This window comes from Oncorhynchus clarkii, chromosome 5 (assembly GCF_045791955.1).
Source record: "Oncorhynchus clarkii lewisi isolate Uvic-CL-2024 chromosome 5, UVic_Ocla_1.0, whole genome shotgun sequence".
Taxonomy (NCBI): Eukaryota; Metazoa; Chordata; class Actinopteri; order Salmoniformes; family Salmonidae; genus Oncorhynchus; species Oncorhynchus clarkii.
The window spans coordinates 40321573-40349473 of NC_092151.1; the positions used below are offsets into that span (position 1 = coordinate 40321573).

At 45.6% G+C, this 27901-nt stretch overlaps 2 protein-coding genes across 2 annotated transcripts in view; both read right to left on the reverse strand.

Annotated features, from left to right (window-relative positions):
• Positions 1 to 3174: 3174 nt before the first annotated feature.
• LOC139408832 (phosphatidylinositol transfer protein beta isoform-like) lies at positions 3175 to 16313 on the reverse strand. The gene is made up of 10 exons (XM_071153198.1): positions 16261 to 16313; positions 11764 to 11794; positions 8090 to 8235; positions 7751 to 7842; positions 7596 to 7603; positions 6920 to 7078; positions 5294 to 5371; positions 4983 to 5093; positions 4728 to 4850; positions 3175 to 3326 (listed from the first exon to the last, which is right to left on the reverse strand). The coding sequence occupies exons 1-10, from the start codon at positions 16278 to 16280 to the stop codon at positions 3276 to 3278; spliced, it is 819 nt and encodes a 272-aa protein (XP_071009299.1). The 5' UTR covers positions 16281 to 16313; the 3' UTR covers positions 3175 to 3275.
• Positions 16314 to 17314: 1001 nt separating this feature from the next.
• LOC139408833 (tetratricopeptide repeat protein 28-like) overlaps positions 17315 to 27901 on the reverse strand; it is a 92155-nt gene continuing 81568 nt past the window's right edge. Inside the window, exons 16-37 of the mRNA XM_071153199.1 lie at positions 27642 to 27861; positions 27123 to 27203; positions 26895 to 27020; positions 26271 to 26397; positions 26023 to 26132; positions 25662 to 25791; positions 25146 to 25391; positions 24917 to 25070; positions 24219 to 24338; positions 23921 to 24068; positions 23611 to 23790; positions 23210 to 23404; positions 22784 to 23115; positions 22424 to 22671; positions 22221 to 22345; positions 22045 to 22122; positions 21750 to 21909; positions 21548 to 21624; positions 20606 to 20735; positions 20305 to 20412; positions 19565 to 20174; positions 17315 to 19445 (exon numbers count right to left, since the gene is read on the reverse strand). Coding sequence (XP_071009300.1) covers positions 18176 to 19445; positions 19565 to 20174; positions 20305 to 20412; positions 20606 to 20735; positions 21548 to 21624; positions 21750 to 21909; positions 22045 to 22122; positions 22221 to 22345; positions 22424 to 22671; positions 22784 to 23115; positions 23210 to 23404; positions 23611 to 23790; positions 23921 to 24068; positions 24219 to 24338; positions 24917 to 25070; positions 25146 to 25391; positions 25662 to 25791; positions 26023 to 26132; positions 26271 to 26397; positions 26895 to 27020; positions 27123 to 27203; positions 27642 to 27861 — 4975 coding nt within the window. The 3' untranslated portion in view covers positions 17315 to 18175. The remainder of the gene's footprint in view (positions 19446 to 19564; positions 20175 to 20304; positions 20413 to 20605; positions 20736 to 21547; positions 21625 to 21749; positions 21910 to 22044; positions 22123 to 22220; positions 22346 to 22423; positions 22672 to 22783; positions 23116 to 23209; positions 23405 to 23610; positions 23791 to 23920; positions 24069 to 24218; positions 24339 to 24916; positions 25071 to 25145; positions 25392 to 25661; positions 25792 to 26022; positions 26133 to 26270; positions 26398 to 26894; positions 27021 to 27122; positions 27204 to 27641; positions 27862 to 27901) is intronic.

Consider the following 27901-nt stretch of genomic DNA (forward strand, 5'->3'; position numbering starts at 1 on the left):
GTGTTGTTACCAAAAATACTGAGTAGACCAACTGTATCGAGCATTATGTCAAATCAGCACACATGGTGGTGGAGGTTTGTTCCATTTTATTAGATATTCTGTTCAATTCCATTATCTAGACCTTGCCACAGTTCAGCAGCTGTGAAACAAAATATTTTTACATTCACTACTAAATTCCCATGAATTTTACCTTGTGATCAGAAAATCTTTCTTTCAAAGGAAATGAACAGTAGATTTTGCAAGTGCTTGGTCATGATGACAAGACATACAGTATGTTATGGACTGTAAGGCTCTATTCAATCTGCATCGTTGAAGCATTACAGAGTCCGTGATAGAAATTTAAAAGGTAATTTTTCAATTGAGCCGACATATGCAGCGTTTACCGTGAATGCGGTCTCTGCTAATGCGGGAACATTGCCTTTAAATTTCAATCTCGCTGTAATGCTGAACTTCCACGATACAGATTTAATAGAGCCCTAAGGCCAGTGTTTCTCAATCCCTTCCTGGGAGGATCCACAGAGTTGCACGTGTTTGTGCTAACACACCTGATTAAACTAATCAGTGGCTTGGTGATAAGTAGTTGAATCAGGTGTTCGTGCTGGGATAGAACAAAAATGTGCAACCCCTCCCCTCACACCCTGGTTGACACTGGTGTTTCTACAAAGACTAACCCACATCATGGGACAGTTATGGGTCACATTCGACCCAATAGACAATGATCCAACAGGAATGGCTAAAATCTACAAGACAAAACATTAAAAAGAGAAACAATACAATGGCCCAAAAAAATAAAACGTCACTGTTTCACTTAACAGTGTCTCACTCCAAGGGTTCATTACCCAGGAGATCAAAATCTTAAACAATATCACAATGGGAATCAACTATCAAAATCTTCAGTTAGTTTAAATAGAGATACTTATATATCCTATATCTGTTAATGCTGCAGCAGCTACATGGTCAGCATTGCGCCGATGGAGAACGTATTACTTACTGTATCTGCACTAAAATATTGTCTTTGCGTACTTCAGAGAAATTCATTACCTCAGACACATTGTATTACCTTCGTGAATGTACAGTCAAACTGCAGAATTGATGAAAGCCATGGGGGCGGAACATCAAATGACCACAGTCACAGATCTAGGATCAGATTATTCTCCAAATCCTAACCTTAGCCATTGGCAGAAAAAGAAAAGTGAATCTTTCGAAGCAGTGTCTGAACAACACGCTGATCTGAAATCAAGAGTATGATTATATTTTACACCTGAACACCCCATTTACGATATTGTCCTGCCAAAAGTAGTGCACTATATATGGAACAGGGCGCCATTTGAGCCAGCGTCCTGCTGTATATAGTTACAGTACTGGGAGACAAGACAGGTCCGTCTAGAGTAGACCCGACCACCATGTATCATCGTCAATATGAAATCAGAGGACGGTCAACACTGCAGTAGTAGAACTAGACTGGTAGTCCCACAGGACAGCTGGACAGTCACAGGGACCATGTCTTTGTCCCTACTAATGGTATAGCAGACCTGGGGATCATCTATCAAATATTTAAAAGTATATATATATATATTTTTTAAAGCCACCAAAGTCTAGCTCTCGCTCCGATGTCATTAACACACTACGTGACTCCAGGTAGGCAGAAAGCAAAGGGGCATGAAGGAGGTACTAGATACAGCTGGTTTAGCAGCACGAGGCAAAAAAATTATGACGAAATGTTTATAACCTTAACACGTTAAAAAGGGAAATGACGGCAACATACATGATCAATAGACAGCAATGCAACAACAAAAACACAGCAAAAAAAACTAAAACATACAAGAAATGTAGAAGTATGCTAAACCACTCGATCACAACCCTTATCTGTTAGACAGATGGTTGCTGCCTGGGACAGTGGTGAGTGGAGGGAGAACAGCATGACAAACAGAACTACAATTGTTCAAGAGGATATACAAAACCCTTTACAGTATACACACACACACTCTTCATCAGTTATGGTAAAATAGAAGCTAGGTTGCCCTGGGGCAGCCCAGCCCTCTTGTTAAAAACCAGAGGCCAATTCCATTTCAATGGAGTCCATTCAGGAAATGCATTGAAAGTCCAATCCAAGAAGAAATGTTTAAATTGGAATTTCTGGTTGAAGTCCTTAAAGGACTGAGTTGAAGTAGACCCGGCCCCCAGCCCTGGTATTGAAGCCCTAGTTTACAGGAGAGGGGTGCAGCCACAGCGCAAGGCCAATTTACAACAGGCTGGATCAGGTAGCAGCGAGAAGCCTAGCTGTGCCAAAACCACTCAGAAGCAGCATCCTAATCACACACACACACACGTAGCCATAGTTGTGTCCACAGAGGATCCTAACCCTTTCTCGTTTGGACACACTCCCTAACGGCAGAGTACGGAGGCATCCGAACGCACATGCACTGCCAGTCACTGTGGGTTGCAGTTGTACGCATGCATTCACGAGTGTGTGTGTGTGTCTGGCTTATATATTGTAAGGTAGCGAAGGATAATCAAGTCATGCAGAAACATCACGTTCTACGAGAGAGAGCCACAGACCTGGGACAAATCAACAAAAGAACAACTGTCTCCCCAGCCACCTGTCAGACAGACAGGACAGTGACCAGGGGTTAAAATGCTTCATCTACATCCCAAAATGGCACCCCGTTCAGACCCAGCGCTCAGGCCAGAAGTGGTGCCCTATATGGAATAGGGTGCCATTTGGGACGCGTTTCAAGTCTGCAGACCACTACAACTGGGATAAGGGCTTGTACGGACCGTAGTCTCGGGAGGGGGAAGAAACACAGATGAAACCAATGGCAGAATGACAGATACAGTATGATAAAAAACAGGGAACACAAATACATGAAAAATTAAATTGGTCCAAAGCCTGTTAATACATTATCTTATTCCAATTTTTGGGGAAATTATAACATACCGAGAACTGTAAAACAACAAATAACATTCTTATCTGTTTAAAAGGCTTTCTGTGTCTCTGGATACAAACGAAGCCCGTCTTATAATCAACTAACAATTACATTTTACCTTCTGTGCAAAGAGTTTAAAAATTTTCTTTAAATGCAAAACCGCTTTTGTTTTTCTGTGTGAATAGGAGGCATGTGATTGGGGGTCAGTACAATAACATTGACCAATCAGGACAACCCCCCCCCCCCCCCCCCCCCAATATGAATCATTGGAGACAGGAAGTAGAGCAGAGACTTCCTCTCCTCTGTGGACATGGTAACATCATCATGGAAGGGTTTTGTTGGTCAACCTCACTGCTCGTGAGCCGCAGTCATGCCTCGAACCTGACCTGACCTACGCAGCTGGGACAAGGAGGAAGGAGAAAGAACAAGAGAGGAAGGAGAAAGAACAAGAGAGATTAAAATAATGCGGGTGTCACCACAGTACCCCCTGAAGGACAAGAGTCTGTCTGTGATGAGACGGAGGAGTGAACCACTTTTGTCATTCCATCAAATGACTATTGCCTGGTTCATATAATGTACTAGCTACACTGCCAATGTTCACTTCATGAAATACAAAAAGAGTATTTCCCCTTTACAGCACATCAACCCATCTCCATCACAGTGAAAACTCTTATCCTCTCTGTCCACTCTGTCCACATGACAGATCATTCCCCATGTAGGCAACATGGGTCAACTTCCGGCGCCGACAGAGATGGCCGCCTCGCTTCGCGTTCCTAGGAAACTATGCAGTTTTTTGTTTTTTTACGTGTTATTTCTTACATTAGTACCCCAGGTCATCTTCCCCTCACACTGTGTACAAGACAGTAGTTTTGGAATTGTTAGTTAGATTACTTGTTGGTTATTACTGCATTGTCGGAACTAGAAGCACAAGCATTTCGCTACACTCGCATTAACATCTGCTAACCATGTGTATGTGACAAATAAAATTTGATTTGATTTGACATGCAGAAAGATGGCAGATAGCAACAGGGTAGTGGCGCAGCCCCAACACCTGGAACCACACACATAAAACACACCATGTTAGTTAGAAAGTGGACAAAAAAAACAAATGAAGGTTTGAAAAAGGAGGATGAAAGTGGTGCAGCAGAACTGCTGAGAGAGCCAGACGGAACGGAAGGCAGGCGTGATGGAAAGAGGCAGAAACAGAATGAGACAGCCACATGGAGACAGAGGCAAAGCCACCATAGACAGGACAGACTGACCCAGAACGTTTGATTAGACTGGCAACATGCAGCTGGCAAAAAGTGAAAACAAAAAAAAAAACAGGCGATGAGCAACAAAAACGAGTGGGGGTGAAAGAAAGATATACAATGAAGACGAGTACAGGCATGGGGTGAGTCCACAACGCCACGATGATGTCATTTCCTGTGTCCTGCTGGGGAACTTACTCAGCCTCTGACCTACAGGGGCGGGGGCTACTCTTCCGAGGTTGCCGAGGTTCCTCGCACGGTGCCCTTCTCACGCATCTAAAGGCAGCAGAGCAGAACTGTCAGCTGGACCAATCAGACCTCCATAGGAGGGTCAAAGGTTAAGGCCTAATGAGAGTCACAGTCAGTCCTAGAGAGGTGATTTGTTGTTTATTGTGGTTCCTGATCCCTTCATGCCCCTGGAATCAGGTGTTAGTTACCTCTTCATCATCATAAACATAAAAATAAGTCTCCCCACCACAAAAAAAATACGAGCACTTTCTCTAAAACCTAGGAAACAATGGCAGACATCAACTGTGCGTTTGTGTATTACCTCTTCCAGCTCTTTCTTGGTCTCCTCTTCCATTCGTCGGATGTCTGCCATGGTCAGCTCCACCCAGTTGTCGATCCAACAGAACAACTGGCGATGGAAGTTAGTGAAAATACGCTTCTCTTGCTAAAAGAAGGAGAGAGGTGGAGGTAGGAGAGATGAGTGATGACAATATTAGGTATCAGTCTTTTCTCATTAGAAGCCCTAAAAGTAATGTGAAAAGGCTAAGAGAGATAGAGAGAGATAAAAGCGTTGTACCTTCTGGATGAAGTTCTCTACTTTGGTCTGCAGGCCCCACCACTTGAACTTGACAGTGACCAGTTTATAGGCACACATCTTAGGACAGTCTGTCTTGTTCATCAGATCGTTCTGTCAGAGGAGAAAAGCAGGAAGGGTGACGAGGGAAAGATTTCAAATGACATTTTCTACCATGTTGAGTTTGGGCCAGTAGCGTCCAGCAACGCAAACAAGAGAAGCGCGGCACGTTGATTTAACCCTGTTCTAAACGAGGTCAAACGTCAACATGACCAATTAACACAGACAAGGCAGGAGGGAGTCTAGTCCTGTACCTTCCATTCAGGTGAGAGTGGTCCTCTGCCTGTCTTTGTCGATTTGAAGAGAGCAGGGTCCTCCTCTGGTTTATAGTCCTGTAGGAGAGAACGTACATTACAGAACATGCATACTGAAAACATATACACATTACAGCTCATTATAATCCTGCAGGAGTGAACACGCACACAGAGAAACTATTGAAAAGGGAGTACTAATGTACATGAAGATAATATTATCTAGAATGAAGCCTCTACCAGACTTCTTGCGGTTCACATACTACTGTGTAAAAGGAGATGTGTGGATGGTACGACGATCTGAGGAACTGGGAGATCAACGCAACTCCCTTATGATGAAAGAATGCCACAAACGACCACAGGCTCTCCCCTAGTCCCCACTTTTAAAAAATTAAGAAATCATTTAAAAAAATTAAAATAAAAAAATTGGTCAGACCTGTGTGTGTGCGTGTGTGTGTGTGTGCGCCTGCACCAGATGGACCCTCAGATTAAGCCGTGGCCCTGCCACTGATCCTCTTATGTCGTTAGGAGTACAGGAGCCACTACTGTAGCACATGCTCTCTCTCTGTCCTGAGTGTTCAGTCAGTACTGTACAGGAGAGACTGACAAGACAGACATGGTAGGCCCACCACAGACAAAGAAGCTCACTCCAATACCGTCTCTCAACTACAGTGCTTGGGGATCCTGCACTGTGGCTTTTGGGTGGGAGGAAGGCTGATTACGCAGACAACAAGTCACGTCAGCAGTGTGTCAGTAAGGTGACGTGTCGATCAGAGTTTCTACACAGCGTCTTGCACATGCACATTTTCTGGCAGGCAGGAAGAGACTTCCAGGCTAACAGCAGATACAGACTAGGGATGACACTAGCCTGGTAGTAATCCCGTGGACAGATGCACGTTACATAAAAAAATGGTAGTAACATCTGTCGACAGACTGTGGGATGCGACGACTAAAAAATAATTTCATTCCGGACCGCTGATTTCCAGTTAAGAACAAATTCGTATTTACAAAAACGGCCTACTCTGGACGACGCTGGGCCAACTGTGCGCTGCATTATGGTACTCCCAATCACGGCCGGATGTGATACAGCCTGGATTCGAACCAGGGACTATAGTGACGCCTCTTGCGCTGAGATGCAGTGCCTTAGACCGCTGCGTTACTCGGGAGCATGAAACTTGCCTTAGACTTGCCAGATTGACTCTGTTTAGAGGGGTGAGAATTCGGTAGCGTTGTTAGTGTATTTTCTAACACATCTCCTACAGATCTTAAACGAGCATGAAGCAATTAAGAAAGATTTTAGTTCTGGGTGTTCAAGATTAGATTGGCACACAGCCAGTCAACATGCAGTGACCCAGCTCGTCCACATGGGGGAGACAAATACATTGACATAACCGTCAGTGCCTGGGACAGGGGCGCTGTACTGGGACAGATTATTTTACCACCTGGGAAGAGAGCCATCTTCATGTCACTGATCTCAAACGGCTGATGAGCGGTTAAAACCTCACGGCTTGAACCAATAGTCATGTCAGGTCTGACGAGCAATATAGGACAAATCTATTTATATTGTTTCGAAGTATTCAGAAATATTGGTCACATACACGTGTTTAGCAGGTGTGTGTGTCCACTCACCCCATGGGCCACCACATCTTTGTCTGCGATATCGATGGGGACTACCTCCACTGTCTTCCACGTAGGACCATCCAAGTCATGCACGTTTTCCAGCGTTCCCATGTCAGGTTTGTGCCACGTCTCAATCTTTATCAGGAAGTCATCTTTCATATACTCGTTCTGGAAGAAGTGAAGTGAGCAAAGAAAGGATAGAAAAATCTAAAATCGGCCCATGTTTTAATCAAGTCTCCTAACTGAATTCTAGATGCTGTGGGTCGGGGCGGCAGCCATATTGGGTGTACCATTCCAAATGTTTGATTAGTTACTACACCTCCTCTGTACAGTAGCCTTAAAACGTTAGCCAATGGAAAGCTACAGAATGCCTTAAATAGAGAACCAATGGGAATCTCTAATGCTGAAAAAGCCTTGAATGGAGACCTGAGGCCTATTTAAACCCAACAGCTAAGCTAATTAACTGATCGGACTGAAACGACACGTCTGGTTAGTGAACTTCTGCCCAACTAAACCTTGGCGTGCTAGCATTAGCAGCGCAGCTAGCTACACACCACCAAGCTACGGAAGTCACACTAACGGGAATGAGTGTCTCAACAACACTACCCCACACAGACAATGGCAAGAGTCTAGGGATGATGGTTGGTGTGTGTGTGTGTGTGTGTGTGGTCAGTTCACTACTCACCGTTATAACTGCAGCAGATGGATAACACAAGCAATAGAAGAAAGAAGGAAACATTGGTTAACTTTCAATAAAAACTATTAAAATGTGACAATGTTGGCCAGTCCCAATCAGAATTGGTCTCAATTGAGTGTTTAAACAAGAGTTGTGGGACTCACCGGTGCGGCAGAATGGGTAGGCGTTCCAGGCTTTTTCATGGAAGACTAACGCTCCCTCTGGTGCAATATACCTCAACCAGGCTGGGACTTTACTGCCAAGAGAGACAGGAGTCAATCATATGGCTGCGTTTACACATGTAGTCCAATTCAAATACATTTCCACTAATTGGTCTTTTGAGATCCGCTCTTTTATCAGTAACTGGGCAAAAGATCAGAATTGGGCTGCCTGTGTAAACTAAATCTTAGGAAAATATGCATGTACACTCATCCACCACCCCAATACTGTATGCGTGTAGCTCTTGTGTGGCAGATTTGGTGTGTGTGTGTGTGTGTGTGTACCTCTTTAGATGGTAGACTTTGTGCGTGTACTGTCCCTTCTCTCCCTCGTCCTCGTAGGGTTCATTTATCAGCACCTCGATGCCCTCTCCTCCCCCCGTCTCATTCTTACTGGCCTCTGCTACAGTGAACAGCTGACCGACTTGGTACTACAACAGAGAGAAGAACACAGAAATGTGTCACATACACGCAGAACATCAAAGTGTCACTAACACACATCAATTGGGCCAATCACTGACAGAGTCACTGTTAGTGGCTGAAAGGGGGTGTTATTTGACGTTGTGTTTATATGGTTTATGACCATCCACCTTAAGGGTTAGTGGTTTAGGATATGGGAAGCTAATGACATTTCACACACACAAACTCTATACATATCAGAAAGGGTGTTGTGACTTCATGGACTAGGAGCCGGACAACACAAAGCTCTGCATTGTGTGTGTGTAGAAAAAGATTGTGAGTGTGTGTCGTTGCGTCGACAGTACCACAGAAAGACGGCCAATACAGTCACCGGCCCAATTCTGCAACCCTGTCCTATTGTTCTCTAACAAGGGACCTATTGTCCCCCTGCATCGGCCCAAACACACACACAGTTCCACTTTAGGGACAAGAGAGGAGGAAAGGAGATTCTCAGACAAACTGGAACAGTGGGCCTTAGTTGGCTGCAATGTATTTGGCTCGTTTTGAATTGATTCCAAGGGAGAGATAGGGAGGGAGGAAGATGGGGGGGGGGGGGCACCACCTCTGCAGCACCACCACTTCTCTACTATCAGCTACAGTTTGTCCAGTGAGGCTTTAGACTTAGGTGTGAAATCTAATGCTTCCCTTGATACCCTGGGCACATCTAGAGGTGATGGGGAAGCCAGGCAAACACCTGGACGAATGGTTTTTATACCAACATGTACAACTCTGCCTAGGGATCAATAAAGCCCAACTACTCCATATCATGAATATACACTGAGTGTACAAAACATTAAGAACACCTTCCTAATATTGAGTTGCAACCCCCTTTTGCCCTCAGAACAGCCTCAATTCTTCAGGGGGATGGGACTCTACAAGGTGTCGAACGCATTCCACAGGGATGCTGGCCCATGTTGACTCCAATGCTTCCCACAGTTGTGTCAAGTTGGCTGGATGTAATTTGGGTGGTGGGCCATTTAGGAAACTGTTGAGCATGAAAAACCCAGCAGCAGCAGAGAAACCCGGTGCGCCTGCCACTTACTACACATACCCCGTTCAAAGGCACTGAAATATTTGTCTTGCCCATTCACCCTCAATGGCACACGTACACAATCCATGTCTCTATTTTTTAAAATATATATATTTTTTTAGGTATTTGGGTAACAGACAACAGAAGTGTCAAGGCTTAAATATCCTTCTTTAACCTGTCTCCTCCCTTTCATCTACACACAATCTATGTCTCAAGGCTTAAAAATCCTCCCCTTTATCTACACTTGAAGTGGATTGAAGTGGATTTAAAAAGGTGACATCAATAAGGGATCATAGATGTCACCTGGATTCACCTGGTCAGTCTGTCTTTGAAAGAGCAGTCATTCCGAACATGTTGTACACTCAGTGTACAGTAGTTGAAACCAGAACCACACATTACAAGCCTTCAGAGCTGCAGCCTGCTCTGAAGTTCATCTTTATATGGAAGGGAGGTGATTGACCTCAGTCCGTAGGACCTGACTAAGGGGGAAATGGCCTTCCCTGTCAGGATATATGACCCCTCCAGGGTGGTGACTTTACAGCTGTCACACTGTGTACCTGCACTAAACATCTTTATATGCTGCTACTACATCACATGCTTCAGGAGAACATAATGTGTTCATCATGCTGGAGTATTAATGCTGTGACAAAACAGACTGCAGTGGAAAGAAAGGCATGCAACAGACATTATCCGATATAGGTTGCTGCCCCCCCCCCCCCTACTCTGTTAAAAAAAAATTAAAAAATCCACTCGAATTCACAACGCAGAAAATGGTTATATTGTGTACGACCGCTGGGGGGGGGGGGGGGGGGCAATGACGTTCCATCTACCGCAGTCATTGTCTGAATCTTACGCCGAAACACCTAAACCGAACACATGCACAAGCTAAGCGTAGGTAGGAATAGGTGTGAAATAAAATGTAATTATTATAAATCAACACTTTTCTACATACACACAGTTACCAGTTCTCAACACAATTGAACACTTATTCTTGAGCGGCACCTGAGACAGCATTTACCATCAACAACAAAACACCAAATTATGGAATTTCTCATGGAAGAATGGTGTTGCATCCCTCCAAGAGTTCCAGACACTTGTAGAATCTATACCAAGACACATTGAAGCTGTTCTGGTGGCCCAACGCCCTATTAAGACACTATGTTGGATTTTCCTTTGGGTCACTGACAAACACACGGATGGGACTGCACTGGTAAACAGTGTGCAGAATGGCACTTATTTATGATAGTTTGACAGCTTGCTGATGAAGTTGTAGACGTGTTCCCAGCAGTCAGTCCGTACTTCAGCATGTTTCCAAAGTTTTTCCAACTTAACAAGCTTTATACACGTGTGGCAAAAATTCAAAAGACGCATATCTCCTACTAACGTTACAGCATTGTTGCGTTAGGTATGTCATTTTTTGTTATTGTCTTTATGAAGATCGGGAGTTATTAGTGGTAGTTTTGTGATAACAGCACTGTGATAAAAATTGTGTGAAAGATGTTTTGTTTTTCTGTCAGAGATTTGTTCTTAACGTTAACATCCCAATTTCATTTAAACGTTTACACACCTAGTAGTTGGTATTATTATTAATCCTGCTGCTCAGTCACTGTTACCCCTGCCCAGGGCCGACTCCAGGCAAAAGCCGCCGCCCCCTATAATTGTAAAAGTTTCAGGAACTCAGACGGGGTCTCCACTTACTGTTGAGAGTTAGAATAGACAAGGTGCAAGTTGGAAATTTGGATGTGCATCAGCTATTTTTTTATCTTGTTTTGAGAGTCACTGACAGTCACTCAATTAGCCATGACAGCTAACAATTAGTTAGAATTGCAGAAAATTAGGTCTAAAACCTTTTAAAATCTCTGCGCCGCATGGCAAAATTTGTGGAATTGTATTAAATTCACTTTAAAAATGTACATTTCTCTTCGGCGGCAAGTGGGGGGGGGGGGGGGGGGGGGGGCAATACTATGTTTTGCTCGCTTAAGGCCCCCAAAAGGCTAGAGCCGGCCCTGCCCCCATGTGCATATCTACCCCTACTACCACTGTATCCCTGCACATTGAAATGATACTGACCTTGTACACAGTATAGTGTACATTCTCATGTTTTACTTCTCATCTGATTTCTTTGTTGTACATCTGACCTATTATACATTCTGTGCTCTTTAAGATCCTATTCTGGATTTTGACCTTTAATATGAAACACTGCATTGTTGAGGAAGAGCTTGTAAGTCAGCATTTCACCGTACTGTTTCACACCGGATGCATCCTGTACATGCAACAGATACACCTATTGTCACAAACAAATCTAAGTTTATCAAGGCATTATCAATGCCAACACCAATTATGACCTGCTTTCATACATGTAGACTTGCATGCATGAAAGCAGGAAACTAGCACATGTAGACTTGCATGCATGAAAGCAGGAAACTAGCATAACAATTGTTTGTGTGGGCTATGACATGGTGGTACTCACCTCTTGCACAGAGATCGGTAGGATCACACGGCTGTAAGAGAGAGAAAGAAATAAAGATAAACATAAGAAAACAAAGATGTTCTACCAGTGTTTTTGATTTATTAGGACGCCCATTAGCCGACGACATCTAGTCTTACTGGGGTCCGACACACAACGAACGAGACATCACTGACAAAATACTTTACATACATTTAAAACCTTAACATGTAGTGTGTGTGTGTGTTACACATAGTGTCACACGAAGAGACTAAAAGGGGCCCTTGCAGTAAACCAAACCATATCCATGCCTCAGCCTGTCTTGGCAGAGTTCAACCAGAGCCAGGGGTGAACTCCAGTAACCCCACACACTGTGAGACTTGTTGGTTCTTCATCATTCAGACCACTGAGCGGAACATTTTCTAATAGGAAAGAACTAACAGTTTTAAAAACTGACGATTTTCCACACAGTTGATTTGAACATTTCATTTGGGTACTCATTCAGCTTGTTCTGGGAATATGAAGAGATGCATCTGCCCTACACAGTACTTTCCAGTGAATGTCCACCAGAGCTGTTGCCAGAGAATTTCATGTTCATTTCTCTACCAAATGCCGCCTCCAACATCATTTGAGAGAATTTGGCAGTACGTCCAACCATCCTCACAACCGTAGACCACCTACGTGTATGGCGTTGTGGGGGCGAGCAGTTTGCTGATGTCAACGTTGTGAACAGAGTGCCCCATGGTGGCAGTGGGGTTATGGCACGGCCAGGCATAAGATACAGACAACGAACACAATTCAATTGTATTGATGGCAATTTGAATGCACAGAGATACCGTAATGAGATCTTGAGCCACCTTTCGTGCCATTCATCACCTCATGTTTCAGCATGATAACGCACGGACCCATCTCGCAAGGATCTGTACACAATTCCTGGAAGCTGAAAATGTCCCAGTTCTGGCCTGCATACTCACCAGACATGTCACCCATTGAGCAAGTTTGGGATGCTCTGGATCAACGTGTACGACAAAGTGTTCCAATTCCCACCAACTTTACACAGCCATTGAAGAGGAGTGGGACAACATTCCACAATCAATAGCCTGATCAATTCTATGAGAAGGAGATGTGTCACGTTGCATGAGGCAAATGGTGGTCACACCAGATACTGACGGGTTTTCTGATCCACACCCCTACCTTTTTTTAAAGGCATCTTTGACCAAGAGATGCATATCTGTATTCCCAGACATGTGAAATCCATAGGTTAGGGTCTAATTAATTTATTTCATTTGACAGATTTCCTTATATGAACTGTAACTCAGTCAAATCTTTGAAATTGTAAGCGTTTATATTTTTGTCCATAAATCCATAGAATAGTCCTTTGGAGAAAGGATTGTTAACATACTGTATATTTGACATATTAAATGACATTTTGGCCTTACTCAGGCCTCCTTTAAGACTCCATAATGTTTCATCTGTAGATGCTACAAATCTAAAATCGGAGTCATGAAGCTTTACCACTTTCTCTGTAATATGAGTAGTATTTTGATTTCAATAAATCAAAATACATTAATTTATGAATATTGGAAAGTGTAAACACAAATATAGAAAAATATTTGGCAAATTTTTTCTACAGTCAAATGTCAACTTGAATGGGGATGTCTATGATCTATTTAAATAAGTTTCCTATGGCAGATTGACTAATTAATTTAATTAATTTGTTTAAAACAATGGATATTCTCAACCACTCAAGTCAACATTCTCTGATGTGTGGGCCTTCAACCATCTTTGTAGTACCATTTGAAAGTTGAAATTTCAATGGTATTCACATTTTAGTTAAATGTATCAGCCAAAACATGACACCCACCCTGTATTCAAGAGCCTGCTGTGTCTCAACCGATGGTGGGCACAACAGACACCTCTGAAGTTGTAGCTTAGACCCTATTTTACATCATACACTGAGTGTACAAAACATTAGGAACACCTGCTCTTTCCATGAAGTTGAAAGCTATGATCTCTTATTTATGTCACTTGTTAAATCCACTTTAAAATCAGTGCAGATGAAGGGGAGGAGACAGGTTAAAGAAGGATTTAAGCCTTGAGGCAATGTTGTCTGTTACCTAAAAAAAATGCACATGGATTGTGTGGCATTCAGAAGGTGAATGGGCAAGAGAAAATTATTTAAGTGCCTTTGAAAGGGGTATGGGAGTAAAGGTGGCAGGAGCACCGTTTGTGTCAAGAACTGCAAAGCTGCTGGGTTTTTCATGCTCAACAGTTTCCCGTATGTATCAAGAATGGTCCACCAAAGGACATAAAGCAAACTTAACACAACTGTGGGAAGCATTGGGGCGGCAGGGTAGCCTAGTGGTTAGAGCGTTGGACTAGTAACCGAAAGGTTGCAAGTTCAAATCCCCGAGCTGACAAGGTACAAATCTGTCATTCTGCTCCTGAACCTTGTAGAGCCCCGACAAACAGAAAATGTATATGAACATATACTATGTTATATATAAAATAGTTTGACACCTCCGTAAGCTTTCAAATGATATCAAATACCCACTGTTCCTAGGCCGTCATTGAAAATAAGAATGTGTTCTTAACTGACTTGCCTAGTAAAATAAAAAATAAAAATTAGAGTCCACATGGCCCAGCATGCCTGTGGAATGCTTTTGACACCTTGACAAACAGAAAGTGAACATATACTATGTTACATATAAAATAGTTTGACACCTCCGTAAGCTTTCAAATTATATCAAATTCAACCGTGGATGTCTCATGGTAGGGTGGGGTATGCAAAATGGGTCAACTTTGAGAACCTCTATCTCCTGAATCTTTTGGCATTCATGACCACTTCTACCATGGGCAAACGTGTATGGAAGGTTTAGTTCAAATCAAAAGGGGTGTGGTCAGAAAGTGATTGAAATCATATGGAAATAAGTCAAATCCTAATCTTTCCAAAACAAAATCCAAGGAGTGGCTGCAAAAATCACAATGATGTCCTCAGTTCAGAAGGTTATTTGAAGTTAGTCGATTCAGCACATGTGCACTCCAGGATAAGAGGAGACATGTTTAGTTTACTCTGATAGTGTGCTGTACACAAAACCAGCTGTGTCCACCGCATGGTCTGCAAATACACCATAAGGGTTCTACATAGTAGAGCAATTACAAGCCCTAGCTATGGTAACTGACTTCCCACAGACATCATACAACATGATACAGGAAAGCAGAGCTGTCCGTGGGAAGACCTTTGGAAAAGGCAAACAGATTTATTGATCTTTCAGTCAGTTTAATTCCTGGATCACCTGAGGAATATCTGGTGAGCTGACTGTTCAGACACCACCCATAGACCTTAAAAGGGAATAGGCACCTCTTTAGTTTTCTTGACAACCGATAGGGGATATGTCATGACACCCTGAGCAAAACGACTTCACACACACACAACTTGAGCCTGGGTCTGTTGGGGAATTAATCAATTTAAATCTAGACAGCCCTAAACCAAATCTGGATGAAACACTAGGACAGTCACTGCACACTTGGCCAGCATGTCAGGAATGACTTGGCCATCTACAGCATTGAGCAATACTGTCAGTGCATTACTGCGCTTGCTTGGCGGTGATGTGACTCACACTATATCAAGCAAGACAACGGGGAGGATAATTTATTGGCATTTGATTACAATGCTTGATGATGCAGCCAAACACAAGTGTGAGTGAACTGAAGGCCGGTAGCGAGCTATATATGGTTGCCATGAAAACCGCTGCAGCTGAAGAGACAAGCAAACATTTAGCGCTTAACAAAATCATCAGGGAAACCCTGCAAGTAAAGTCAGACTGAGGTAAAAGCCTCTACACTGTCGGCCGGTTGCATGTTACGCCAGGAAAGAGTAGACGGATAGACTGAACACAACACCACATATACTGTCTTTGACAACACGGTCTAAAAATAACGGGCTAGGTAGTTGCTGGCTAGGTAATTGTAATTAGCTTAAGTGTCATTTAGCCACCCAAGCTGATGGTTAGCTTGCATGCTAGCTAGTGAACGATTTACTTGGAAAAGTGAACTAACGAACTAGCATTGTAGTGTGTGCCGACTCGCACACTAACTGTCATTTGAGTTGTATGGTATTTTGCATTTCGTAGAAACGTCTCACTGACGGAGTCTTGAGTACCTCGTCTTGTTGAAAAGAGCCCCCTGAGATGGCACCTTGATAATCTGTCACTCGCGAGACCGAAGCTTATGGCACCGTGTTAACCAGCTAACCTATATGCTAACTTTACAGGTGTAGACACATAGCTACCCCGTTAGTTACTTCGTTTCCTCCATTCAGATTCATTCAAAGGTAACGTTAGCTCGCTATCGCTGTTGTCTAGGCCTAGACACCGGTATCGTGAAGACACATCCTGATCCACCCAAACACTCACAATATCCTCTCAGCTGCCACAAATACGCAAATACTTATTTCAAATTACAGTCACGTTGACTCAATAAATTGCCGAACATAATTATATGTTAAATACTTCAACTCACTATTCCTTGATAAGCACCATCTTCTCCTCCGGGGCTGCGGCTGCGCAAAGTTCTCTACGTCACCAGCAATTATCAACAACGAATTGTTTCCGCCCACGGGAGTCGCCGATTGGTCAGAACTTGCATACCTTGTGAACCGGGATGGAGACGAGTCAGTGCTATCTAGATTCCTTGCGACTTTTTTTTTTTGATTCCTTGAGATTTCCTACGCGGAACTCGGTCCTCGTGACACTAAGGATTGAACGTTTTGTTTTTTGCCCAACCACTACACAGTTGCAAACTTTGATCATTTGAAGCATCTGTATATTGTTAGGGGAAAAAAACTAAACGTGCACCGAGTTTGGAAAACGCTGCCCTAACCTTAACCCTTACCATTTATTTTAAATATCAACTGCAATGGGGGGGTATGGACGTCCCAAGGATTCAGGATAGCACAGACCGATGGAGAAGGGACGATTAATACATTTTGGTATTTGTGATCAATAATATGTCTTATGTGTTATATCTATATATATCTATATATCTCTTATATATCTCTGGTTCGAATCATAAAAATGTCAAGGTTTCCAGAGGTTTCTCTGGACAAGATCTATCCCAAATACCAGTACAGGTAGACAGTACGTTTCTAAACCAATGTCACTTATCTCAATATTATTGGTAATACAATCATTACATTTCCATAACCAAAACCTGTATATGGGTTTTGCTCTAAAGAACCAGGATGTCACCAGCCAAGTCCTCACTTTCAACAAGCATCATCACAGGCACACCTAATTCCATCTCTTACCGCTATGGCAAGCTTGATCAAATTCTTATTTTATAGTGTATAAAGTAGATCACACTATAAATATCATGGTTGAGGGTTCAGTTTTGTTCACGAAGGCAGGAGCAAAGTCCAGGCCGGCAGTAATATCCCTCATTAAAATGAGACAAGAGAGCAAAACTTGTTTTATTGAAAAGAATTTACTGAGAAAAAACAGATGCATCTGCAAAAAGTGTTTTAAAAAGACAATACATGTTTCAATAGTAAGAGAGTTCATGCTTTCAGACTGACACTTCATTTACATAGGTCTTCTCACATGTCTTTTCAGCAATTTAATAAAAATATGATATGTTTTTTATTTGTGTACTGTTTGCCTTTTAATATTTAATACATTTAATACTGATGACAAAACACTGGATTTAATTTACAAAATAAAATAACAATATAACAGTTACAATCCTTTATAATAACAGTTAACAATAATTATATTCAAATAAATCATACATTTTATTGTTTTAGATCGAAAGTAAAAACACAATTTTTGTATTTTCAGTCATCGTAACAGTCTCCGAGCCTGAGACAGAGTCTGCCTGTATAAGGTGTCTTTACAGTGTAGAAGGAGACATGAGGACTACATGCTCTGTTGTCAGTGAGGAACCATAGGCACCATAACCCAGGGTTATTATTACAGACCAATCTGACCCTCTGTCCTTCAGTGACTGCATGCACTCTTCTCCTCCATGATCTAGCACTGATCTGTCCTCCCCACTAGGGGGCAGTCAGTCACCGCAAAGTGCAAATCGGAACTTCAGTTTTGGTGGTCCCCAGTGGACCTTCTTGCTAACGTAATGTTCAGTCCCTTTCATAGCTCGCAGCCCTGCTAGTAAAACCCACCAGAAGAGCCTTAGAGTCAGGAGCAGATATCTAACCATATCTAACCATGAAGAGTCTCTAACCCACGGCTCTCCAACCCTATTCCTGGAGAGCTACCGTCCTGTTGGTTGTCGCTCCAACCCTAATCTAGCGCACCCGATTCTAATAATTAGCTGGTTGATGAGCTGAATTGGGTAAGTTACAACTGGGGTTGCATTAAAAGCCTACAGGAGGGTAGCTCTCCAGGAACAGGGTTGGTGAGCCCTGCTCTATCCCCTCTCAGCATTTAGAGGAGGGGAAGAACTTCCCAGGCGAGGGGAACTTGAAGCCATTCCCAGAGGGCAGTCTGACAGGGTGTGGGGGTGCACCAGGACTACCTCCCCTGGAGGAGTCAGTAGCAGTCTGAGGAGGAGGCGCCTCTGGTGGTTTTGAACCCAGCATTCGATGTCCGTTAAGCGGGTTGATGGGGCTCTGGGGCCCCTCAGTGTCCTGGTTCTTGTTGTTGGACCCATGTCTTGGAGAGAGGTGGAGAAGCCCCAGGACATCTTTCTGGACCGTGCTCATCTTCTTCCCCCCATCTCGGAGCACTCTGCCTGGGCCGGGAACCTCCTGCCTCTGGGTGGCATTGGACCAGAAGGTTTTCAGGTTGTGGATGGCCTGGACCCTCTCGTCCACCAGGCCTGCCTGTTTCAACCGGCGCAGGCCAGGGGTTTCAGCCAGGCTGGAGCGGGACGCGGTAGAGCCTGTAGAGGAGTAGGAGAGGGCAGGGGAGGGGGCCAGGGAGAAGGCTGGGGAGGGGGCCAGGGAGAGGGCTGGGGAGGTGGCCAGGGACAGGAGGCTGCCGGCTGGAGAAGGGTGGCCTGAGCTGGGGGAGATGGAGATGCTATTAGGGGAGTGTGAGATGTGCGGGGTGTAAGGGGAGCTGGGGTATTTAAGTCTGAGCTGCGCATGGATGTGGGGGTCTGGGGTTCTGGAGGGTGAGGGGTGGGGGTGAGAGAAAGAGAGGGAGGAAGAGAGGGAGGATAGGGCCGGGCTGTTGTAGCCGGAGCTGATCTTCTGTAAGGACGAGCAACGAGAGGGGGGTTTGGGCCTGGTGGAGAGGAGAGGGGTGGAGATGGGTGAGAGAGTGGCAGGGAGGGGTGAGAGAGGGCTGGAGAGGGAGAGAGGTGAAGCCCGGGCCTGTAGGCTGGCTCTACTACTGGGTCTGCTGAAAGCGCTGGATTCAGACGAACGGAAGCCCAAACCACCTCCAGTGGGGGTCAGGGGGGCTAAGGTGGAGGAGGGTGTACATTCTTGTCCTCTTAGCCCCTTCTCCCCTCCCCCATTGCCTGCCCTTCCTGTCCTCCCCCTCTGGAGGCTCTCCAAAGCCTGCATGTGGCTCTGGGTCTCTTCCAGGATCCTGGTGGCCAGCTCCTGGGGGTCCAGAGGGGTGAAGGGTGGCTTGTCTTCCTGGGACTTGACGGTGCTGTCTGTCTCTGTACTGGACTGGTCAGACTCCGAGAGGACCGCCTCTGTACTGACCACCTGACCTTCAGACAAGCTCTGAGAACTGGGGAGGAGAGGAGGGAGAGATGTTTAACTTGATGTGACAAGTTGGTGAAGTTGCGAACAGTTAAAGCAAACAAGTGTCTTTTTTAGCCTAGTAAGAAAAAAAAAGCAACAGCTTACCCCTGGGACTTAACGTGTGTGTTAGGGCTGGGGGGTATGGCCAGGGGCGGGGGGAGGACTTTGAGCGGTGAGGTGGGAGTGCTGACACTCCCCTTGGAGGAGATCGAGACGGGGTACCCCCTCCCTGCCGCCCCTCCCCTCCCTGCTCCTCTTATGTGTCTGTGTCCCCCAGGGAAGGGTAAGGTGTCACACTCCCTCCCCCCTCCTCCCAGAGGCTCACTGCTGATGATAGAGAATCCTTCATACTTATCCTCCCCCTCTGTCCCTCTGCCTACTCCTCTGTGATTCGTTAATCTGTTTCTCGACACATCTCCTGTGTGTCGGTGAGAGACTCCTCCGCGGTGCCGCTCCAGTTCTTGCTGCCGCGAACGCTGGCTGATGCCATCACTTCCTGCGGGTTCAGGGCGGGACAGGAAGCTGAGAGAGGAGGCGAGGGAGCTGAGGCTGTAGAGGGAGATGGCGTCGCATGAGAGACTGTCTGGGCCGCCAAGCGGGGGCGAGAAGGGAGGCTGGGGGAGGTTAAGGGGGACGGAGGCACACTGGGAGGAGGAGAGAGACTCTAGAGATGAAGAGCTGTCCAGGCTGAGGCGTCTGGGGAGCTCTGTGGAGTCTGCAAGGGAGAGAGGAGAAGATGGAGGTGAGACAGGGGTAAGATGAAATGGTGAAGCACACTGTAACTATAGGAAGTCCAGATGCCTAGATACTGTAACAATGTAGAGAGAGGACTTGGAGACTCTTACCAAACAGTGCCAATAGAGACTGCAGAGCAAAGTGCATTGTCCGTCTGCAAGCCTGTTTACCAGTCTTCAATAGCACCTCCTCCTGTCCTGCCTCACACAGGTCAAAACCTGGAGGGAAACAGAGAAGGGAAAAGAATGACACACACAGCTAACGCTTTAGCTCAATGGGCTAACACAGTCTTGTGCCATGCAGGAGACCTGGGTTCAAACTTGACACACCCACAGTGGCTCTCAAAAGATGAGATTGGCCGCCACTGCTATAATACAAGTATATCTACCGCTCAGTGCGGTGATAACTCACCCAGCGCAGCCAGGAACTCATGACAACCAGGAAGTCTCCACAGCTGGACACTAATGGATACCTGGATGGGAGCCAGCGAGAAGTCCTGCTCCTTGTCACATGTCTGTTGCTGAACCAATACCTGGTGGAGCTGGAGACAGGGAGAGGTAGTTTATTTGGTTATCGTAGTTTAGGTTACTTCTGCTTTGTGCTACTTTTTTGCCTCAGTATGAGTTTCTAAAGCCAGAAAGATACAACACACAACTTACCATTCCCACCATATTTTTAACAGCCTTCAAGTGGTGGGTAAGAGGAAGAGCGAAAGAGATAGAGGACTTAAATTGTTAGGAGCAGACCATTAGAAAGTAACAAATCTTATAAATGAAGACCACGCAGGGACTACCACTATTTACAAGCCCTAAAAATCCAAGAGGTTATGATGATATTGATATTGACCCCATGCAAACATTACCAGGCCCATGACATGCATATTCAAATCATATTTCTGGGGGAGCACTTTTGTGAAACAACCAAACTGGGCAAACTGCCAATCGCTATAGCCTACCCATGAGAGAACGGGGGTTGGGAGGGTCCCAAAGTCAAATTTATTTATACATGATATCAAGTTGATTCATATACATGCTATTTAAAATAGTATTAACATGGATTATCAAGCTATTTGATTCTAGATTTTAGGACAATTGGGGTTATCAGAAACTCACGCGTAAAAATAGTTTGATGAATCTTTTTAACCTGGCTTTATCTTAGTAATAGCACAAAGATATGTCAAATCACGTAATGACACATTTTTATGTTTTGGGGTGAGTGAAATGCATCAGAAAGGTATTGGAAAGTTCAGGAAAACATCAGGGATGATCATCAAACAATCTTTGTGTGTGATCTTCTGAAATCGAGCGTACAGCATGTCAATTAATCAGTGTGTCTGTGTGCATTGAGGCCTACCTTGTTGATTAGCTGTTCTCCAGTCTCAGCAGCAATGACCAGTTTACAGAGGGCCTGGAATGCTGAATGAGGCAGACCTGGATGACAGAGAGGATTGATTGATTGATAGTTTTCCATGTAGGGACTGGAGTATAGTGCTGTGCTGGCAGTCTGATTGGTTTATTATTTGGTTGAACGATTGACAAATTCATTGATAGGTTACCTAGTAGTGACTGCAGAGTGGTGCTGCAGAGCTGCAGCCGGTCTCCAGGGTCGGCCATAGGGAAGAAGACAGCAGCGGGGAGACCGCTGCCGTTACCGGGACAATCTAACCGGAACCCCACGGCTGACAGCAGGGCCTGCCATCCCGGTACGCCACCAACCTGGTGGATTCACAGAAAACAGATATATTCATTACGATAACACAGAATAACTAAGTAATGAGAAACACCAAAGACCTTACACTGAAGTAAAGAGCACACACACACACGTATGCAAACACACACACACATACACACCTTGTTCTCCACACTCTGCTGCAAGGTGTACATAGCATTACTCTGACCACTCTGTATACGCTGGAGAGACTTCTCAACCTGAGGGATGGAGGGTAAAATCACATTATTAGGCAAGGTTCTTTAAAGTCTCTTGAATGGACATAGGTGAGACGGAAAACTTTGTGCATGTTCATTACCAGGTGCAAAAGTACTCTCAGGGAGTCTCTAGCCCTCTCAGGGTATTGGAGGATCTCTGCCAGAGCCTGTCCAATCAGAGACGAGGGGCTGTTCAGCTTCACATCACAGCCAATCAGCATGAAGCCTGTGAGAAAACAGGAAGTGGAGTGAATAACGTGTGATGTGTGTGTGTGTGTGTGTGTGTGTGTGTGTGTGTACTAACCCGCCCAGTTAGAAGGGTGTGAGAAGTGTGTGCTGCTCTGTAGAGTCTTCATGGCCTCAGTGAGAGCTGCACTGGCCTTGGTCCCATTCAGAAGCGCCGTGTAGAAGGTGTGTGTGAACACCTTGGAGGCTGCCATGGGAACGGGCCACAGTGACACACACACACACTGCACCCCCGCTGCAAGGAAGGCACGGGTCAGACCCACCACCCCGTCAGCTGTCACCCTGCTAACACACTCCTGGTACGACCTGAGTGGGGAGAAGAGAGATAACAAGTTTATAAACGTAGACGTACGGCATAAAAATATATAAAAACTGCTTGGTTGATAATTAGGTATGTGTGTGTGTGTGTGTGGCTCACCCCAGCACCACCAGTTTGATAGGCAGTCTCAGGTCCAGTATGTCTGCTGCAGTGAGCAGAAACTCCTGAAGTGGTGGACTGTCACACACACTCTCTGCATCACACACACTTCCTCCGTCCTCGCTCCCGTCCTCCCGTTGCTCAGTCCTTGCTCCCACATTCCCAGTCTCGCTTGAAAGCGATCCCCCACACGGTGCACTCTCCTTGGGCCGTGTTCCCGAGTCCATCCCTGGATCCTGGCTGGGGGAGAGAACCAGGGCCGCCAGCTTCCAGGAGACATGAGTAGCAAAGTGAACACACTCTGCCTGGCCCATGGCTGCTATCACACGGTCCTAGAGAAGAGAAAAGAGAAGTGAGGAGAATGTTTCCTGATTGTGCGTCTCAATAAACCACAGGAGTAGAACACACATGCTTTATTTTCAGTACCTTGGTGGCCTGTGTTCCAGTGAGGGGCTGGCAGCCCAGCAGTTCCCCCAGGCGGAGGGCCTCGTCGTGGGCAGAGGGCAGCGGACCCCACAGCCAACGCTCCATCACCCTGGAGGGCAGGCGTGGAGCCCCTACTACTGCAGTCATGGAACCCCCACCGTTGTAGAGGAAGGGAGCCCCGCGACGAGGGTAGGACTGGAGGTGGGGAGGTGACGCAGATTTAAATGATTGATCGGTCAATGACACAATCAATGACACAATTATTATTATGACAGCATGGTTATCAGTAAATTGAATTGTGCAGATTGTGCTGTTGTCTTGTGAAGTGTGTGTGTGTGTGCGTGTGTGTGTGTGTGTGTGCCCGTGAGGAAATTTGAGTGTGCGCTGTACTATACACCCACCTTAGCTACAGGCCCCAGGCTCCCTAAAGATGGGACAGCTAGAAGGTTGAACCTCTCATACAGGTACTCATTAGAAGAGCTACCTTTGAGCAGAGCGAAGGGAACCAGGTACAGCTCTCCCTCTAACACCAACACCAGCTGTCTATGTCTGCCCACTGCACCACTACTGGGCATCAGCACCTAGCGAGGGACGGCGGGGAGGGCGAGAGAGAGCGAGGATGAAGGAATGAGTATAGACAGATAGAAGATGTAATTCGATCTACGTCAAATGGTAACGCGTGTGTGACGGTAAACACACACACACTCTTACCCCCTCCATAGGTGCAATGAGCAGGTGGTGAAGTGCTCGTAGGGGGGGTTTGCCGAGGGGGCTGGGTGGGGGTCTACAGGGTAGAGAGGGGGTCTCGCTCACTGGAGACACTGTAGAACTGACCAGACAGGAAGAACTCCTACTATCCCTGTAGAAATATGCAAAAAGAGGCTTGCTGTCTAGAACAAGTAGATATTGCATAGGAACATGTGACGTGACACTCTCTCCATATGAAACATCAGACTTGATTTGAAATATGGCAACGTTTTGAGTCTTCCTGCAGAAGACACCCACCCACCTGTTGAAGAGGTTGTTTCTGGAAACCATTCGTAGGTAGCCTGTCGGGTCGCTGGCTGAGCTCAGCCGTTCCTCAAACTGCTGTTCCAACAGATCACCCGCTTCGCTCTCTGTCTCACCGCTGTTACATGCGCACACACACACACACACACACACACACACACACACACACACACACACACACACAGTAAGGTGCTGTTGGCTAGGGCAGCAGTACTGCAGTGGTTGTCAGTGAGAACAATTTGTGAGGGGGAACATTTGCTGACACAACACAGAGGTCCATGACAAATTAGCCTGCAGTGCTGGCGCCGATGGAAGCTGCGTGTGGTATTCAACTTTATTACCCTCCGAGGTGTGATAGTCTCTCTCTACTTTATTAAAGATTGTTTGGCGCTTCACTGACGGGTAGCCAGTGTGCAGTGTGTGTGTGCAGTGTGTGTGTGTGTGTGCAGTGTGTGTGTGAGAAAGCGAGAGAGGCTGTGAACTCCCATTATCACTTGGAGGGGTGCAATACATGTCACCTCTGAACAAGCCCATCCATTCTACAGAGGGAGGGAGGTAGGGAGGGAGGGAGGGAGGGAGGGAGGGAAAGACAGAGCACCGAGCCAAGCGATAAAGAGCGCTTGCAGTCTATCAGTGAAGCACTGTACAATATTTGAATAAAGCAAAGACCATCGCAAGGGAAAGACACACACATACCTGCTGTAGTAGTCGTCAACTCCCAGAGCCTCTCTAGCTGCAGTGATGTGCTGCTCCAGAGTCTGGCAGCCACTAACTCCTCCCCCCTGGATCTCTGAAGCCTGCAGCTCGGCTCCTCCCTCGCCCAGGTACACCTCATGGAACTTCACTATACCTGCACACAACAGAGGGTGAGGGATTTAGAGGTGTGTGTATATGTGTGTGTGTGTCTCTGTGTGTAAGTACCTACCTGTGCCTGGTGCCAGTAGCCAGCTGTAGAGGTACCCTGCGGCCAGAGAGAAGTACAGCACCAGTGACTTTTGACTGTTGACCGTATTCAGGATGTGTTCTACGGTTACCGGGGAGTAAGGGTCAGGGGTCGGGGTGTAAGGGTCAGAGGTCAGGGGTTGGTGACCCTGCTGTCGCTCCACCAGGAGGTCGGCGAACGCCCGGGTCCGACCCCGCTCTGCCACGGCTAGGGCCTCGTCATAATGACCTGGAGAGGAGAGAGGGATGAACAGAGGGATGAGAAGAGAAGAGAGAGAGAGTGATAAGAGATGGGAAAGTGCAAGTAGAGAAAGAGAGAGAGAAAGAGAGAGCGAAATAGAGACAGGAAGAGAGAGAAAGAGAGAGAGAGAGAGAGAGAAAGAGATAGAGGGAGAAATAGATAGAAGTGGCTCAATAAGCTTGAGAGAGTGAGAAAGTGAAGGAGATGGATAACAAGAGAGATGACATAAAAACTGAAAGAGAGTAACGAGAGTGTTACCCAGGCTGACGAGGATCCTCTGGAGAGCCTGGTATGATGATGTCTGCAGGTCAAACAGAGTCAGCCTGTAGTCTGAGCTGAGTTGGGCCTCATGCCGAATCGACTCAAACAAGGCAGACGCTCGGTACAGCTGGAGAGAGAGAAAGAGAATACACACCTACATCACACATTCATTCACACCTGAATACACACCCATGTGGCACCCCCATCGTGATATACACGCAATTCGTTTTCATTTTAAACATAGGGAATCTCAAAACCCCTAAGGTTAGAATCAGAGACTGCAGTTTCATAGTCAACCAGCAGGTGTCAGCAGGACTCAAGAGAGGCAACATTAACTTTGAAACACACAAGTTGGTACCTGGTTCTGGGCCTCCTCCAGGTTGCTGCTGGCCCACAGTGACAGGCCCAGACGATGACGGATCCTAGCCTCCTCCTCTCTCCTCCCACACTGCTCTGCTAAACGCAGACCTGAAACAGAGAAAGAGAGAGAGGAAAGAGAGAGAGGGAGTCTCAAAACATCATCAAATCACCCCTCTCCTACCCTCCCTCTTTCTCCAAGAACCATGTCTTCATTCATACTCTCTCTCGATCTCTCTCTCCTCTCACCTTCCTGCAGGTACATGACAGCCTGTGTGTAGTTCTGTAGCGCATGGTGTGTCCTCCCCAGGCTGCCGTACGCCAGTGTCTTGGCTGTGAGGTCATTATTCTGCGCTGCCACACTCAGGTGCTGCTCCTGATGACATCACCACAGACAGAAAGGTCAAGTCCCAAACCGTTTACCCGACAGAACCCACAGCAGAGAGGAAGAGGCGAAGCAAGAGGGATAACTGGGCCCAAAATATGTCTTCTCCAGCAGGAGGAATTTTTCCTTTTTTTTGCTCACCAAGTGAAACGTTTTTGTATGGAGGTCAATGAGAGTGCCAAATTTGGTTGACAAAAAATGTAATGGCTTATGTGCTAAGTGTGTCTTACTTGATCTAATATAAGTTTTAGAATGATTCGGTTGTTACAATTGACATCCTGGCAACTTTGAGAAAAAACACTTTATTTCAGAGTTGTGCCTGTTGTTCACATGAGTATCTGCCCTCTCATTGGCTAGAATAGTCCATCCTGATCTTGCCTCCTCCCGACTGCCTTCCATTTTTTAAGACATTTATTTTCATTGTTAGAGCGTCCGCTTGAGTATCTGGTCAATATAATGGATAATCTGTGACCATAGCGTGTGTTTACCTGACAGGCCACAGCCCTTTCGTAGTTTCCCAGCTCCTCATAGGTCAATCCCAGGTTCCCGTAGGCCCTCCCCTGACTCCTCACACTTCCTGTTTCCTCCGCAATCTCTAATGCCTTCTGGTGCCACTGGAGAGAGAAACACAGATGGATGGACAGACAGACGGACACAGACAAACAAACAATGGACCATTGCACGGGGAATATAATAATATCATTATAAGAACCAACCTGTAGAGCTGTCTCATTCTCTCCCATCAGCTGGTACACTCCACCCAACGCCCCGCTCGCTTCGCCCTCTAGTGCCCGGTCCTGGGAGGAACAGATTTAGAATATAATATATTGTATAATATATTATAGATTTATAACACATCTATAACAGATTTATAACACATATACATATATACATATACATACATATACACATACCGTACATACATTTATATATACACACACATACATATATATATATATATATATATACATGCATCGAGCGAGAGAGAGAGAAAGAGAGAGAGAGAGAGAGAGAGAGAGAGAGTGTACCAAATGTTTGGATGCAGCTATTCATTCAAGAGTTTTTCTTTGTTTTGACTATTTTCTACATTGTAGAATAATAGTGAAGACATCAAAACTATGAAATAACACATATGGAATCATGTAGTAACCAAAGAAGTGCCACTTCCACTACAGGTATTTATTCCTACCTCCCTCCCATCAGTCATTCACTCATTCGAGAGGTAGAAGTCTTACCCCTGCGGTGGAGGCGATGTTGAGTTGATGCTCCAGGCAGGATAGGGCTTGTTCATAATTCCCCAGCTGGCTGTGTAGGTCTCCCAGCTCCCCATATGCCTGGGCCTGGGCCTTCCTTCCTCCACTTCCTCCCTCTCCACCTCCCGATCCGCCCAGCTCATGGGCCACCACCAGACGCTTCTCAAAACACACTAACGCTTGCTGGAGACTACCTAGAGATCTGACAGGAGAGGAGGAAGGGAGGAGATAGGAGTTATTTT

Bases quoted from the DNA above. Each gene is read 5' to 3' on its own strand.
- LOC139408832 (XM_071153198.1), bottom strand. From the start codon at position 16,280: ATGGTGCTTATCAAGGAATA. The intron at 8,236-11,763 runs GTGAGTACCACC...TCTCTGTTGTAG, and splicing joins TACCGATCTCTGTGCAAGAG to TACCAAGTCGGTCAGCTGTT. The intron at 3,327-4,727 runs GTAATACACAAA...TCCTTGTCCCAG, and splicing joins CCAAGAAAGAGCTGGAAGAG to CTGCGTAGGTCAGGTCAGGT.